At 38.0% G+C, this 16,575-nt stretch overlaps 1 protein-coding gene and 1 pseudogene across 1 annotated transcript in view; both read left to right on the top strand.

Annotated features, from left to right (window-relative positions):
• pio (piopio) overlaps positions 1-16,575 on the top strand; it is a 51,715-nt gene that overhangs the window by 32,351 nt on the left and 2,789 nt on the right. The window contains exons 5-8 of the mRNA XM_053765196.1: positions 9,161-9,339; positions 9,841-9,919; positions 10,325-10,467; positions 16,117-16,273. Coding sequence (XP_053621171.1) covers positions 9,161-9,339; positions 9,841-9,919; positions 10,325-10,467; positions 16,117-16,273 — 558 coding nt within the window. The remainder of the gene's footprint in view (positions 1-9,160; positions 9,340-9,840; positions 9,920-10,324; positions 10,468-16,116; positions 16,274-16,575) is intronic.
• Positions 13,107-15,391, top strand: LOC128681366 (major heat shock 70 kDa protein Ba-like; annotated as a pseudogene).

Genomic DNA, 16,575 nt, shown 5'->3' with positions numbered 1-16,575 from the left:
AGCTGAGTCGCGCACCGTTGCGACGACGCAGCGCGTAGTTCCGTTGTTTATTTGAAACTGACGTACGTTGACGACATCGAAATTTCATACATTCTTTTTCTAATACTAACTTTGTCCCTACACATAAAATCACAAACTTTATTTTTCACCTTTTATTATTTAAATAACCAATGCGTATCATTATGTAACAACACTTCTTACTTCCACTTTTTAAAGTTAATTCTCAAAGAAACCAAACCAAATATGTTTTCCAAACAAATCTTAAAACCGTCAACCAGAACAAAAGTCCAAAAAATATTCTATTTACATTCATGTCAAGTTTTTGCTTGTGGATTTAAGATAAAGCAGTGTTCTTCAAAAGGTCTTCAGTGTTTGCCGTTTGTCAATATTTGTTCACCTTCCAGAGCCTGTGTGGGTTGGCTCTTCGTGTATTTATTGTTTCCACAATGATACGTAGCAAACTAACCAATAGACAAATAAATAACATTACTTGAGACCGATTTCAGACATAGATTTATGATTAGGTATACATCTACAGGCATGACTCTTTAAAATTTGACGTGATAACTTGGCTAAGGTTTTGAAGTTAACATATATCAATATTACTTATATTTGAGTCTGTGGCTAATGTTTAATTTCTAAATAAATGCTTATGCTTTGACTTTGACAGAAAAAAAAGTAACGAAATATTTTTGTTTCACAATTGTTATTCATTATTAAATATTGTTTGATTGCCTCACACCACTAGGAAGCGAAATATACTTATTCATCACGAAATCGTGAGTCTACGGAACTCGACGTTAGATCACTTAGCGATTCATCGAGAAAAAAGTTAATGCATAAGGTACTTATGACAATCTTTTGACGTTGCTTTTAGCGGGAAAAATATTTTAAGATTGATTTTTAAAACGACAAAATAATAATGAAGTTACTTCGTTCATGTCTTTTTTTTCATTATTTGTTATAAATATTATAGGTTATAAATTAATTAATATATTAGGACAAATTACACAGATTGAGCTAGCCCCAAAGTAAGTTCGAGACTTGTGTTACGGGATACTAACTCAACGATACTATATTTTATAACAAATATATATATAGATAAACATCCAAGAGCCGGGCCAATCAGAAAAAGATCACTTTTCATCATGCGGGGATCGAACCCGGGACCTCTCGGTTCAGGGGCAAGCATTGGTCATTTAGCAAAGCTTTAACAAATCAAGTAACTATGTCAGGATTTAAAAAAAACACTTTGCATAAAATAAAAGCCCTTAGGTCTCCTGTAGGAATAATATTCTTTAATTTTCAGTTACAAACTTATTTTACTTATTGTATGTAACTGTGAAACAATTACTCTAACTGTATAAAGCGATTTGTTGTCAAAACCGCACCACCTCGAGGCGGCTCATACAAAATTGATTTGTACAACTATTAAGGTCACAGTGATTATCATTTTTTACTGTCAAGATCTTATATTTGCATGTACAGTCACCCGAATTTCATGTTACACTGCATTGAACTCTATACATCGGTAATAGTGTCCAATACATTAAGTTTGAATAGCTTTTTGCATTGTTTTCATCTTTCAGTTGTGTTAATTATAAACGTCCGCGCATAGGGATATGATTTTAGATAAATTATCGGCCCGTCTCAGCTTTGCTCGGGTAAAAACATAATAAACTACACATCTAAATCTTCTCCTTGAATCACTTTAACTATATTAAAAAACCGCACCAAATCCGTTGCATAGTTTTAAAGATCTAAGCATACATAGGCAAAGAGCGGGAAGCGATTTTGTTTTATAAAACTAAGTCGCTTCCCCGTAATGTGAATGATAGATATGATAAAACTTAATCCCTTGATGCCACCCTCGATGTCATATCCACCGACTGGTAGTTATGACAAATCACTATTTGTCAACAAACAATGATAATAGGACTATAATTAATTTCTCCATTATACATGACGTACTCACAAGACAAGTTTCTATATACGGAGAATGACATCATAGTGATAACCTCGTAACGTATTGAATAATGGTAATTCCGACAGAAACTCCTAAGAGATGACTCTACGTCCATGTTTCGGTTAATTACTCGAAGTTATTTTAAATTTAATGTCATTATCATTTTACCTCTGTGTACCTACTCAATAAAATAATGTATTAGTAATTGTATAAAAATCTTAAACATGTTATTAGATTCTTCAAATCAAGCATTTAAAATGTCGAATCATATTTTTTCGTCTATAAGGGAAATTACGAACTAACTTGGGGATATTAAAATAAAGAAAAATGGCGCGAAAAACACTAGAACTTGAAAACTTGATGCTACTGACTATTCTTGACACTAATGCCTCACCTCACGACCATAATGCGGCCAGGCCAATAAGATGGCGGCCAGATTAATGTTGGCAACAAGGAAATATCGTTCAGATTAGTAGATTTTTTAAAAATTTCGGAATATACCCATTTTCGGAATTATGCAATGCACTATACCTATGCAATCCAAGAGAGGGACGAGTCCTGCACTGAGGCGGGAACCATACGCCGCACAAATCAATATAAACATTATGTGCAAAACAAATTAATCTATTTCTGTCTATTATAAGTCACTATGTTTTTTACGACTACTTAACTTGCATAATATCAACGGCGTGCCTTTCATCTGGCATATTACTTCATCCATAATATTGAATGTAAGTACAGTCATCGGCACATCAAACTACACATTTTTTTTTGCAAATTCGTAGGTAAAATGTCATCAATCCATGCAAAGTAAAAAAATGTTACATCGCTCAGTCGCGCTCCGTTGTTTTCTATAGGGTTTGACAGTGACATGAGTTGACGTACGTCGAAGCTTTACATGATTCCTACGTTGTTCTGCGCTGATACGTCGACGGATGTCAACATGACGACGCTGCGAGATTCAGCAATGGAAATACGCTCCAACTTATCATAGAATGTTCGACTGTACTTAAGTTTTTTTTTTAATGTATAACTTGCCTCTCGCTTTTTTGAAAGGGAACTGAAATGTGTAACCAGATTGGCGCTGTATTAGAAAATAGATTCGTAATGTACGCGAGTGAAGCCGCCAGCAACAGCTAGTCCTTATTTCTTGCTAACTTCTCGGATCAACACCATTGTCTGATGTAATGTGTGTTATTTAATTTGTAAGTCCACAAGTGAAAGTCTTGTGTAATGGGGGTGTGAAGTTGAAAACAATAAATAGGCGTTGAGTAGAAGCTAACTCACTCGTAAAACAGACTAACAACCATATAACGATTTATCTAAATGAGTTTCTTTCAGCATTTCTTGGTATTCCAAAGTGTAGTGTAGTGTAGTTTGTAGCTTTTGGAGAAATTACTGTGTAATATATGTGCACGAGAAAGTCAAATTTTTGAATAAATGCTTTTTAACTTTGATTTTGACTATAACAAAATATAATTAACGTTTTTTTCAAATTTACGACGCGAAAGAGCGAATTATGAAATCTTTTGAAATCGAATAAATACATTATTGACCCTTTCTCAGAACTCTTAAAGGTATATAGAAAGTTTTACATATTTTGTATGTTACGGTAACGTACCTACCTAACACATTAAAATTTCTTATGGAAGGTAACTTATACAAGGAAAGTAAATTATATAATTTATCATATTTAACAATATAAGTTAACAATATTATTAAATCGATATAGGTACTCGTATATATGCTCACATATACCATTTTTTAAATCATGGAGAAACTTATGGGATTCTGTGACTGCAGGCAAGCCAGCCGGTTTGCGATCGAGTTAAAGGAGATTGACCTACTTCGACGCAATTTTACGTAATAAGTAGTTAGATCTTTTGTTTCTTACTTTCATCGGGTTGTTTAATCTCGGTAACTATCCGATAATAGCCTATACGAACTAATATTATCCACTAGCTTTTGCCCTCGGCTTCGCTCGCGTTTGTTTTGTGCGTCCGCTTTTATAACATATTATTGTCAACATCTCGGGTTCTAAGCAACGTATCGCTATGAAACCTATACCAGATTTTAAGTTAGACCATCCGCTGTACAACTTTGAAATACGCATAATTGGATGCGGATAGTAGATCCAGTAGTTATTGCGTGATACGTAAACAAACTTACAGAAAGACCAATCTAAATAAATTTGTTTTGAGTTCTGTCAGTCCCATAACGACCCCACATAATTATTTTTCATTTACATCTCCTATGTACTGACACCGCTCATTACAGTTATATTATAAGTATAGATTATGATTAGATTATACTGACGGCCTCGGTGGCGCAGTGGTAAAGTGCTTGCCTCTGAACCGAGAGGTCCCAGGTTCGATCCCCGGTCGGGTCATGATGGAAAATGATCTTTTTCTGATTGACCCAGGACTTGGGTGGACATAATTTCACAGTTCATATCTATAAATATTTGTCCTAATATATTTATTTATTTATAGATATGAACTGTGAAATTATGTTTGTCTGTCTTTCACGCCCGAACATAGCATTGGGGCATTATCATTGGTGTGAAAATAGTTGGAGAACATTTGAAATCATTATTTATTTCGATACACCAATAAACCATGTATCAAATTATGTATACTTTATTAAAACATCATAAAGATTCGGCGCCATTTTGCATATAAGATATATACATATAGTTTCGTGTATGTCTACTCCAGTCATGAATCCCTTATTTAATATTGAAAGTGCATCGCTGCATTTCCCTGTCCCGCGCATGCGTGCCCACGCGCTGTTAGAATATTCATATGTCACGATGGCGTAACATGGGTTAAGGCACTTTAGGACCGACAATACGTGGATAGGCTCATCATGTGTTTGCAACTAAACTAGCTAGAATACTTAAAAATATTAATAGATTTTTTATATAAGTAACTTAAGAGATGATGGTCTAGTTGTCCGTCAGTCTGTGTTCAAATGGTCCCCGGTTCGAATCCTACTCGTGCCCAATGAGTTTGTATACCAATCTGACTTATATGCGACTACTTCTTAGTACTAGATGTACGTAGGTATTTATAAAAGTCATGTCAGATGCCTTTAGGCTATTAAAATAAAATCTGACACCGGTATTAAGAATAACATTGTATTCGATAAGAAAGAACTTCACTTTTCGAAATTTCGGGATAAGATATATCTAGGTAAGTACTTATCCCAGTTACTATTCTACTCGTGTACCTACCTAAGTAGTGTAAATTAGTTCTATCCTACTAATATTATAAATGCGAATGTTTGTGAGGATGTATGTGTGATGTTTTGTTACCTATTACGCAAAATCTACTGGACGGATTGTTATGAAATTTGGTACACAGGTGGAATATAACCTGAAATGACACATAAGGAACTTTTTATCCCCCAAACTCCCACGGGAGCTTAGCTCCGGGGCGCAGCTAGATAGATATGTATTGCGTCATTTCTGGAGTCTGGGTCTGGATGCAGCGATGCCTCAACAAGTTCAAACTGAATTAAAACCTTTCTCTAATCTACGAGTACACGTACGTTACGTACATTTTTTCGGTTATTTGTTTAGGGGTTGATGTAATGTCTATATACATATATTGCATACCAAATTTCGTCAAAATCGGAAAGTGTACCAGACATATAGACTTTCGCATTTATAATACTAATATAAATAAATATATTATTAGGACAAATCACACATATTGAGCTAGCCCCAATGTATGTATGTTCTAGACTTGTGTTAGGGGATACTAACTCAACGATACTATATTTTATAACATATACATATATAGATAAACATCCAAGACCCGGGCCAATCAGAAAAAGATCATTTTCCATCATGACCCTACCGGTGATCGAAACCGGGACCTCTCGGTTCGGAGGCGCAAGCACTTTACCACTGCGCCACCGAGAATTAAGTTTTTATATTTCGAAAAATTGTGACTCATTACTAAATTTATAATGTTATAACTAAATATTGCAAAAATTGTCGCTTGGACCGCCTTTCAACCGTCGATATAAGATGTTCTTATTCCACCATTGGCATTTCGCATATGGTAGCCTCTAAAACTTAATCATAAATGGTCTAGCAATGTAAAACCAGTAATATAACACCTACACACTCATTTTCTATGTTAGTCACGGTTGTGTAACCATAGTAGCTAGCTATCATGGACAGAATTAATTTATACAAGCTTCTATTTAGCTTTCAGTGTATGTAAGTAATAGATTTTGCACGCGGCTTCACCCGCGTTAATTTTCCGGGATGAAAGCTACCCTATCTCTTTCACCTAACAAACAAGCTTACTTTCGCATTTATAATATTAGTTGGGATTAGGATTTGTTAGGATAGGATGTATGCTCTGGTGGAATATTGTAACTAAATTTTTAAGCAGATATAATCAACCGATTGAGCTGAAATTTTGTACACAAGTTTGGATGACAGTGCATTATTATGATAGGCATGACTTGACGATGTACCCAGAAACGGCTCCCGACGAGGGAACTCCTCAACGACTCTACGCCCGGATACTAGCAACGCTCTATCTCGAATATTTTCAACCCTCTTTGGGAATGCTGTTCCCTTCTACTATTGCTTCCCTATCTACCGTAAATTTCATTCTATCCCATAGTCGCCTCGTACGACAACTACTTAGCATAATCTGGTGGGGAAAATTCCAGTAATTGTATTATAATGACACTCAATTTTAGTTTGACTTATACATTCGTGTCGTGTTGCGTTTAACGCGGACGAAGTCGTGGGAACCGACTAGTGTAACAAACGAATAGACGCAATGTGTTTCATTCATTGTCTTTTCGACATAATGTAGATTTACAAGTGGAGATCTTTAACAGCTGTTTAGCAAAAAGTGCTTTTTAAACTTTCGCGCTTTTAAACACATAAATACACATGCCACGGCGACTGCAAGGTCGTTGAAACGTCAGCAACATGAAATAAAAAAGTTTCGTGCTAAGTATATATGTGAAAGTCCCGTTCATACACCTACCTGTTTGATAGGACGTGGTCCCTTTCATACAATAGGTAGTATTTTTAAAGTACTGTCAACTGCATGCAAGTTTTTGAAAGAAAGAAAGAAATCATTTATTCGGCAAACACATAAAGTACAAAAGAGTATCGAATATAGATCGAATACAATATGTCAACCGAAATGGCGACCAGCTCAGCATGGTGCCATGGTATCGAGCCAAGGCGATGATTTTCAGCTGGAACCAAGTAAAAAAAGTAGGTAAGGTGGCAAAATATATAAGTTATCCAGAATCATTGTAATTTGGTCGCTGTAAAAAGAATTATGTGTAGGTTAGCTTGAGATGATGTTGAAAATGCAGCTTTGCCTATACAAAAATCTCGCTATGTGGTAAGTAGAACTTTTTATCAGTCTATGCTGTGGGAGAAACCATTTTGTATTTTTATACTCCCAATATGCGAATTAAAAAGTCACAACTAGATCGGCTCACAGCTCCACGCCGCCTCTGCAAGGTCATCTAAAGGTCACTTGTCTTTCTCCATGTATACCTGTTTCCAAGCTACTTATCTACTTATTATTATGAAATTCTTGAATCATTTCTTTATTTTGTTTACTAAATCAGTATAACTGACCTGAAGCTGTGGTTTGTGAACTTGGCTGGCTCTCACTAGAACGTATTCAGATAGGTACAGCGATTTGATTATATTAGCACACTAGCCGCCCGCCCCGGCTTCGGTTATAATAAAATAGCCTAAGGTTTCTAAAGCTTTCGTCTATTACTGTGCCAAATATCATCAAAATGCGCCCAGTAGTTGATGGTGCCCGGGGCTTCGCTCCCGTGGGAATTTTAAGCTACGAATACACTGGGCAACACGCGTAACATATCACTATCTCACGCATTACCACTAACTCGAGTGAAATAGCACATAGTCGATCTCACTCATGCAAATTGTAATGAAAAGGAAAGAACGACATGCGCGTCAAATGTTCCCATGTGCTTTAAGATAAAATATAGCCTATAGCAATATTGAAAAATGTATCTTTCTAATGGTGAAAGAATTTTTGAAATCGGCTCGGTAGTTTAGGAGATTACCCCCTCAAATATACAAACTCACAAACGCTTACCTCTTTATAATAATAGTATGGATTAGTCAAGATAAGCGGGCATTTTTGAGACCGTCCAATGTTCATAACCTGGTTCATAACATAATTATTATCCCAATTCTTTGGCTACCTTTCCTCCTTCAACTCGCAAACATGGTCTGGCCAGATAAATATTTATATTGTAATATTTTCCGTTAAATCGTTTAGGAGGAATTCCAGAATACGTGACGAAACTTACACATTTTGTAAACCATGTAATCTCATGCAGTATTATATATACCTGATCCTACGAATAACACATGTCGTGTCAATTTTATCTCGACGTTCCACTGTCTTTGACCAATGTAATAGTTGCCAGTGTATAAAATAACATGTAAAAATGCATTCACATAACAAAACACGAAAATCATCAATGTCACTTTGATTGTTCAATTTTATTTATAGTAAAATTTTGTTTTTCCTCGTTCTCATTGGAGTATAATTAAAATGCTTTTTGACTCCTGCGTTTGTGACGTCACTTGTGCCCACTTTCTAACAAGCCCTATATATATTTTTTTTTGTTTTTGACACATGAAAAAAACAACACCTACCTATCTGATTTGACTTCATTGCTACAACACTTTATATTAGCGATTTAAAGTTAATTTTTAATTAATTGAATGCAATTGAATAACCGTTATTGCATTACCGATTCTGCAGCCACATCCTTCCTAATTTCATGACGGAAGTGACGTCATTTCCTCCTATTGTTGGTGCGTGAAGTCGCCCACACTCTGTCTGACGAGTGTTTACCGCTCAAAAAGTATTATAACTAATGTTTTTGGCCTAATAAAGGCAGCTAACGTTAATGTTTTTCCTATTTGTATTTTGTTGTCAATGCTACTTGAATAAGATCGGAAGGTCTTGTTCTTATCGACTGTGTCTTGACAAGACCATAAATGCATATATAAAAACTCCCTTGCCTCTCTTTCATGTTACTAAATAATCACAGTTGCATTCAAGGTTGTTACGTCGCGAAGTCCGGGGAGTGCGTAATAATAATACGTAACCTCAATTTACTATTCAACTATTGACTAACTTCACTTTGCAGGACGACGGCACAGTCGAGTACTACAACAACATCATCGTCCAGCCCCACCTGAAGTTAGTCACGGGCCAAGGTCGCGGCTACCACGTCAGATGTCGCTACAGGAGACGGGACATCACGCAGTTCCACCTGTACCGGCCTAGAGCTGACAGGCTGAGTTCGGACGATCTTCACAACAACATGTAAGTTGGCAACTGAAGATAGTCACAGACACCACGTCAGATGTCGCTACAGGAGACGGGACATTACGCTGTTCCATCTGTACCGTTCTAGAGCTGACAGACTGAGCTAGGACGAGCATCATAACAATATGTAAGTTGGCAACTGAAGCTAGAATTTATAAGATGAAATGCTCTCTATACGCTTTCTTTATGAAGCCTGAAGTTAGTTACGAGACAAGACATACGTGTAGAACTGATACGTATGTCTTGTCTCGTGACTAACTTAGTCCTTCAGTTAAGTTCGTTTTTAAAACTTTAACTGGAAGCTAGGAAAGAGTCCATCAAATCTTCACCTAATGAAACAATGTCCCAGTCCTCGCATGTTACCGGTTGCATCAAGGGCTGTATCGCCACGAAGCCCGGGGTCAGCAAACACAACTGACCTCCTTGAAAAGATTTTTTTCTTTGTTTGAAGATGCAAGAACATACCTAATCATAAAAATGTGGTCTGTGTTCTTACAGCGACCAGTTCGACGAGGAGTCTGGCTTGTTGCCGTCTGTGACCATGAAGATTTATAAAGGGGATCCTAAGGATAATCAGGTATAAGCTACTATTGACTAAAACTAACATAAATATCGATATGAAGATAAAGAGATTTGACTAAGTTAACTTAGACATTTAAAATATTAAAAATTTGAAGTCGAAGTTCGCCACTGCAATTCGCTTCAGGATTGCTTTGCCTGATAGGCGACATCTCCAAAAAACTTCAAGGTTTTCTAAAAAGCCTTGTACGTAGTAGGATATGGAGTGCCTGCATATAGTCAATCATTATCTGCTGGGGCAATGGCCAGAAGGTTGAAGTCAATCGCGCGGGCAATCAGTCGTAAAATTGCCGCCAATTCTTGAAAACCTAAGGTTTCTTTTTACGCAAAGGCTTCTGACCAAAAATGAAATAGATATAAGCTAAGATAATAAGACATTATTTGAGAAAAAATGAAATTCCAGATAGCGTCCAGCGTGAAGATTGGCGACACCCTGACTCTGGTGGTGACGCTGGAGAAGCAGCGGCAGTTTGGGCTGCTGGTGTCTGAGTGCGAAGTCAAAGATGGACTGGGCTGGGCAGAGCAGAGCCTCATCGCCGATGATGGGTGAGTCCACCACACTCTATAAGTATAGGTACGGCTAGATTGCGTGGATAGATGTGTTATGTTCAACCGTCACAGAGGGAAGATCTTTCCGCTAGGTGCGTTGCTATATTCATGCGTCCAATCGTAAACGCTTTAACTGCACGTTCTAGGCTTCTTCATTTCTACACAGATTCGACCATTGCGCCATCTATCTGTCTAACGTTTAGTCCGTGTTATGCTTGTGGCGTAGTAGATGTCGCCACAGGCAGAAAGCGTGGAGATCACAGAGTACTTTCTACTTATAATGAAAGTGGAGATTGAAGCATGACCCAGATGGAAGCATGACACGTTGGAGATGCAGCGTCAGTTCGAGCTGCTGGTCTCTGCGAGGGCGAAGTCAAGGATTAGCTGGACTACCAGAGATGATTTTCATACAAACTTTCACCCCCTCATTAAAATAATTAGAGAATCCTTTTTGAAAAAAAAAATAGGTAGCTTATATTTGAACGTGATCGTTAACAACATGCATAAGAAATTTCATCAAAATCGGTCCAGCGGTTTAGTCGTGAAAGCGAACAGATATACAGACTTTCGTATTTATATAAATATTAATTAAAATACACTTACCTATAAGGAAATAACTTTCGCGATTGATTTGAAATAATACCTATTTGAATTATTTTCAACAAAATTCAACAATAAGTAGCTACTGTGAAGATTGTTACTTACATGTTAAGATAGGACTCGTAAGAAAATAGGAGTGTACCAAAACTATTTACCTAAGGGGTAGTCCTTTAATCATGTGAGGGGTTGAAAGGGGGAAGGGGATTCAACAAAAATCAGGAAATATTACAAGGGGAGATGGGGGTTTAAGATACCACATTCACAATTTAACAGTAATTACCAAAAATTACTTGTGATTTTGGGTGGGGGAAAGGGGGGGTTAGTCATTAAATTTAATTACACCACGTGAATAATGGACAAATTAATGAACAAATTCCGAAAGTAAAAAACGGCCCCTAATAACAAATTCCGAAAGAAAAAAATATTTAAAATAGATAGGTACCACAACAAATATCAGCACGAATTTGCTGCGCAACAGCTGATAAGGGATGGGTGACCTTGACCCTGCTCCACGCACCCCAAAACAAAACAATATTTCTATCTCTTTCGCGCGCTGTCATGATCTCGAAGTTACTCGAAACTTCTCCCCCACGCCCCACACTAAGACTTGCCATTCACGAACTTTCCTAATGATAAAATATTTAACACCTCTACATAAAAAAATCTGTTGTGCTTATTTTTGTTTTTAATAGATTTATGTAAAACAGTTATTAAATTCCAATTTCAATAATTATGTATAATTCAAATTTTGAATTTAAATTTATTGACCTGATATTCAAATGAAATTGAAGAAACTATTGACTACAACTTTTACCATTAAAATGATTTTAATTTCATTTGTTTCGTTTTGACTAGCATTTAGGTACCTACGTAATAACTCACCCAGTAGGTAAAGTTAATTTTATCAAACAAACACTAAATAGCCATTCAATGTTCATGACATCGGACATTATCACATCAGTGTCACATCAGTATCACATCTTTTATCCCTTAGGAGTAAACAGAGCCAATAGTTACTACACTCGAAGGCCAAGTTTTCTGTATGGTTTGCTTATTGGTGGAATTGAAATTAAATGCTAGCTTATCGTCTAAGCGAAGAATATCTAGTTATTTCCCTTTTGCCTTGATTGTTTTTTTTTATTTGCCTGGGAAGAAAGCAGCTAACACAGAATGTTCTTTTCCCCCAGAAGAATTTAGGTGTCATTATACGAGTATATTGTTTTTATGTTCTTTCAAATTAAGTCTTGAATATTTTAAAAGCATATTTTGAAAACACAATATTGAACAACATTCGCCAATCAAATTATTTAAAAAAAAATGTAAAAAAATTACCACTAAATTCATAAAATATTTATAAGTACATCATGTGACATCATCTTTGGATTGGAACATATCCAAAGTAAATAATATTGAATAATAAAATATTGTTTGAGATTAAATGAACTACCTACGTGAATAGACTGCCTTATAATTCCCCCCGTTAGCTAACCAGGGTGACTATTATATAATTGAAAATTACCCGGAAACCTATATTAAAAATCTTGTATAAGAGCTTGAAAACAAATATTAAAACGCACAAACATTGTGTTAAGAAAAACGTGTTTCATAAAGTTATGAAATAATAATGTTTTCTTGTTATTCTAATTTACAATAATTTATACTTATATTTTTTATTGTTAAAATTGATAATGAATTTTCTTGTAACGTAAACACCATTTGGCAGAGGGCACAACATTTTAAATATATTTAAAATGTATTAAAACTTGATACGCAACGTAAGTTATTTAAACACTTTTAAATAATTTCACAAATTAAATTTGTGTATTTAAGGATATAAAATAAAAAAGAAATGCGTATAAAAAATAAGACAAAAATTATTTATTTTTAAACAAATATAATAATTTCAACAAGTCTGCCTAAAACATAGGTAACTTTTGCAAGCTGACAACCCTAAAACGTCATTAATTCATTGTTATTGTTGCTTTCTCTTTCTAGCAAGGTTTCCTATTGGCTCTTCGACGAGAAAGTTCGAGAATGTTCCACAACATCTCACTCCCTATTGGTCGATTCTTGCAAAGGGTGGAATTTTCTCGAATGAGCTCGAAGCCGATTCGCTTGATATAAATAGGCGATTCGGTGCGCGGGAACGGCAGTATTGTTTGAAACACAAACGAAGCAAGACGAAAAGTTAAATCAAACCGGAGTTATTACGCAAGTGATTATTAGAATTTTTTCAACGTTGCAAGAAGATAAAAAACACATAATGCCAGCTGTAGGAATAGATCTTGGAACCACCTACTCCTGCGTCGGAGTTTGGCAGCACGGGAACGTGGAAATCATCGCCAATGACCAGGGCAATCGCACCACGCCGTCATACGTCGCTTTCTCGGACACAGAGCGACTCATCGGCGATGCAGCTAAGAATCAAGTCGCCCTGAACCCCAACAACACAGTCTTCGACGCAAAACGACTCATCGGGAGGAAATTCGACGACCCTAAAATCCAGGCGGACATGAAACACTGGCCCTTCAAGGTGATCAACGACTGCAGCAAACCGAAGATCCAAGTCGAGTTCAAGGGTGAAACGAAGCGATTCGCGCCTGAAGAAATCAGCAGCATGGTCCTCACAAAAATGAAGGAGACTGCGGAGGCCTATATAGGAACATCAGTGCGCGACGCGGTGGTCACAGTGCCGGCTTATTTCAATGACTCCCAGCGTCAGGCAACCAAGGATGCTGGCGCCATTGCTGGCCTTAACGTTCTACGCATCATCAATGAGCCGACCGCGGCCGCGCTCGCTTACGGCCTCGACAAGAACTTGAAAGGCGAGAGAAATGTGCTCATCTTCGACCTCGGCGGCGGCACTTTCGACGTTTCCGTGCTTACCATCGACGAAGGCTCGCTGTTCGAAGTCAAGTCAACAGCCGGCGACACCCATCTCGGCGGTGAGGACTTCGACAACAGATTAGTCAACCACCTCGCTGAAGAATTCAAGCGCAAGTACAAAAAGGACTTGAAATCAAATTCTCGCGCGTTGAGGCGACTCCGCACTGCAGCGGAGCGCGCGAAACGCACACTTTCTTCGAGCACTGAAGCTACCATCGAGATCGACGCATTGTATGAAGGTATCGACTTCTACACTAGAGTATCCCGCGCACGCTTCGAAGAACTCTGCGCGGATCTCTTCCGCGGTACTCTGGACCCGATCGAAAAAGCGTTGAAAGATGCTAAACTAGACAAGAGCCAAATCCACGATGTCGTCCTCGTGGCGGATCCACTCGCATCCCAAAAGTCCAGAGCCTTCTCCAGAACTTCTTCTGTGGCAAGAAATTGAATCTTTCCATCAACCCGGACGAGGCAGTCGCGTATGGCGCGGCGGTGCAGGCGGCCATCTTGAGCGGCTCCACAGATTCTAAGATCCAAGACGTGCTATTGGTGGACGTGGCGCCGCTGTCATTGGGCATCGAAACCGCTGGCGGAGTGATGTCTAAGATCGTCGAGCGAAACTCCAAGATTCCCTGCAAGCAATCCCAAATCTTCTCTACATATTCCGACAACCAGCCAGCAGTTACCATCCAAGTTTACGAAGGAGAAAGAGCGATGACGAAAGACAACAACTTACTGGGTAGATTTGACTTGACTGGCATTCCACCGGCCCCGCGCGGCGTCCCACAAATTGAAGTCACCTTTGACATGGACGCGAACGGAATCCTGAATGTATCCGCGAAGGAAAACAGCACTGGCCGCAGCAAGAACATCGTCATTAAGAATGATAAAGGTCGACTCTCGCAAGCGGAGATCGAAAGGATGCTGAATGAAGCAGAGAGGTATAAAGAAGAGGACGAGAAACAGAGACAGCGAGTGGCCGCGCGGAACCAACTAGAATCTTACGTCTTCAGTGTGAAACAAGCAGTTGATGAGGCTGGAGACAAATTGAGCGAGGGAGACAAAGGGACGGCTCGTAGTGCGTGCGATGATGCTTTGAAATGGCTGGATAACAACACCTTGGCTGAGAAGGAGGAATACGAGCATCGTCTCAAAGATGTCCAGCGAATCTGCACTCCTGTCATGACGAAGATGCACGGTGGTGGCGCCGGCCAAGGCATACCCGGAGGAATGCCAGGGGGCTATGAACAGAACAGCGGCCCTACCGTAGAAGAAGTCGATTAGATGATGAAGAATCAATTATTTTTTGTTATGAAGTGAGTGTTAAGTATTTTTGTTGTGAAAGTATCTGTATTAAGTTATTGTGATATTAATTTAAATAATTTTATTTGTAGCATATGATCACCTTGTTGGTAAATTAAATGAATTAATTTTATGAATGACTTTTTGCTTTAATTTTCCTCAACATCTAACATTACATACCTAAGTAGGTTTCATTGCTAAAACAAACTAATCTCAAATTAAAACAATGCACAAGGAACCAAAGAATTGGTTCTTTAGTTCCTTGTGCATTGTACTAATTTGGGTAACTTTTACGCATAATTAAATAACTTTTACGCAAGTAGCAAAATTATATGCTCTCTAAGATTTTATCCTAACCTAAAGACATCTGACATGACTTTTACAACTACCACCGCCACTTACAAGTAACCGCATACACATGTCATCGTCAACCCGTGTTTCCGCCTATGAAACCACTATAAATGAGTCAGATTGGTATACAAACTCATGCGCGACACGATTCCTAGTATTACTACTTGCGTAGGTAACTGTTGTTCGCCGCGAAGATAGACCTTTCGAACACAACAAATTTTTGATGAGTTTTTACAAAACTGCGTGAAAAGCTATAATTAACCGATTTTGTTTTTGTTACATACCTACTTACCTTGTAAATGTCATCAAAATCAGACCAACAACGGTTCGAAACTTAGGTTCGAAAGTTATCGCGTTACAAACATACTAAAAAATCTATTTGCCCCAAGTTGATTTGTTATTATATATATTTACTTCGCAATGCTCCGATTGCCAAGACAACCACGCAAACACTATTATGTATACTACAAACAGTATTACTTAGTATGAACTTTATCTTTGTTCCAGCTGTCCGCTAGACGGTGAAATAATGGGGATGTTCCAGTACTCGACAGACAAGCAAGAGGCGGGCGTGTCGTTCCCCGCGCACAAGTTCCCATACACGGCCAGCGTGTATTACACCTGTGAGGTCAAGTTGTGCGACCTCAACCATCCTACTGACTGTGTAAGTAGCTATATCTTTAATGCCAGCACCACTGTCGCAGACCAGCGGGCCCACCATCAACTTTTACGGAGCGATTCCAATGTAACTCAGTTCAATTTAGGAACCTGAACAGAATCGCATTCATATCGACTAAAAACTAAAAATTAACTTGAGCGGTGCAGATCAGTTTACGTCGCAAAGTGGATGGTGAGCCCCCAAGTTCGCCGAACTTTAGCGGATTCGGTATACATTGCTGGTTTTTCATTGTGGCAAATAAAATCACTCATACAAATCATGCAATGTTCACGCACTCGCGTGGGCAT

This window comes from Plodia interpunctella, chromosome 27, assembly GCF_027563975.2.
Source record: "Plodia interpunctella isolate USDA-ARS_2022_Savannah chromosome 27, ilPloInte3.2, whole genome shotgun sequence".
Taxonomy (NCBI): Eukaryota; Metazoa; Arthropoda; class Insecta; order Lepidoptera; family Pyralidae; genus Plodia; species Plodia interpunctella.
This window is presented reverse-complemented; position numbering and strand designations above follow the sequence as displayed.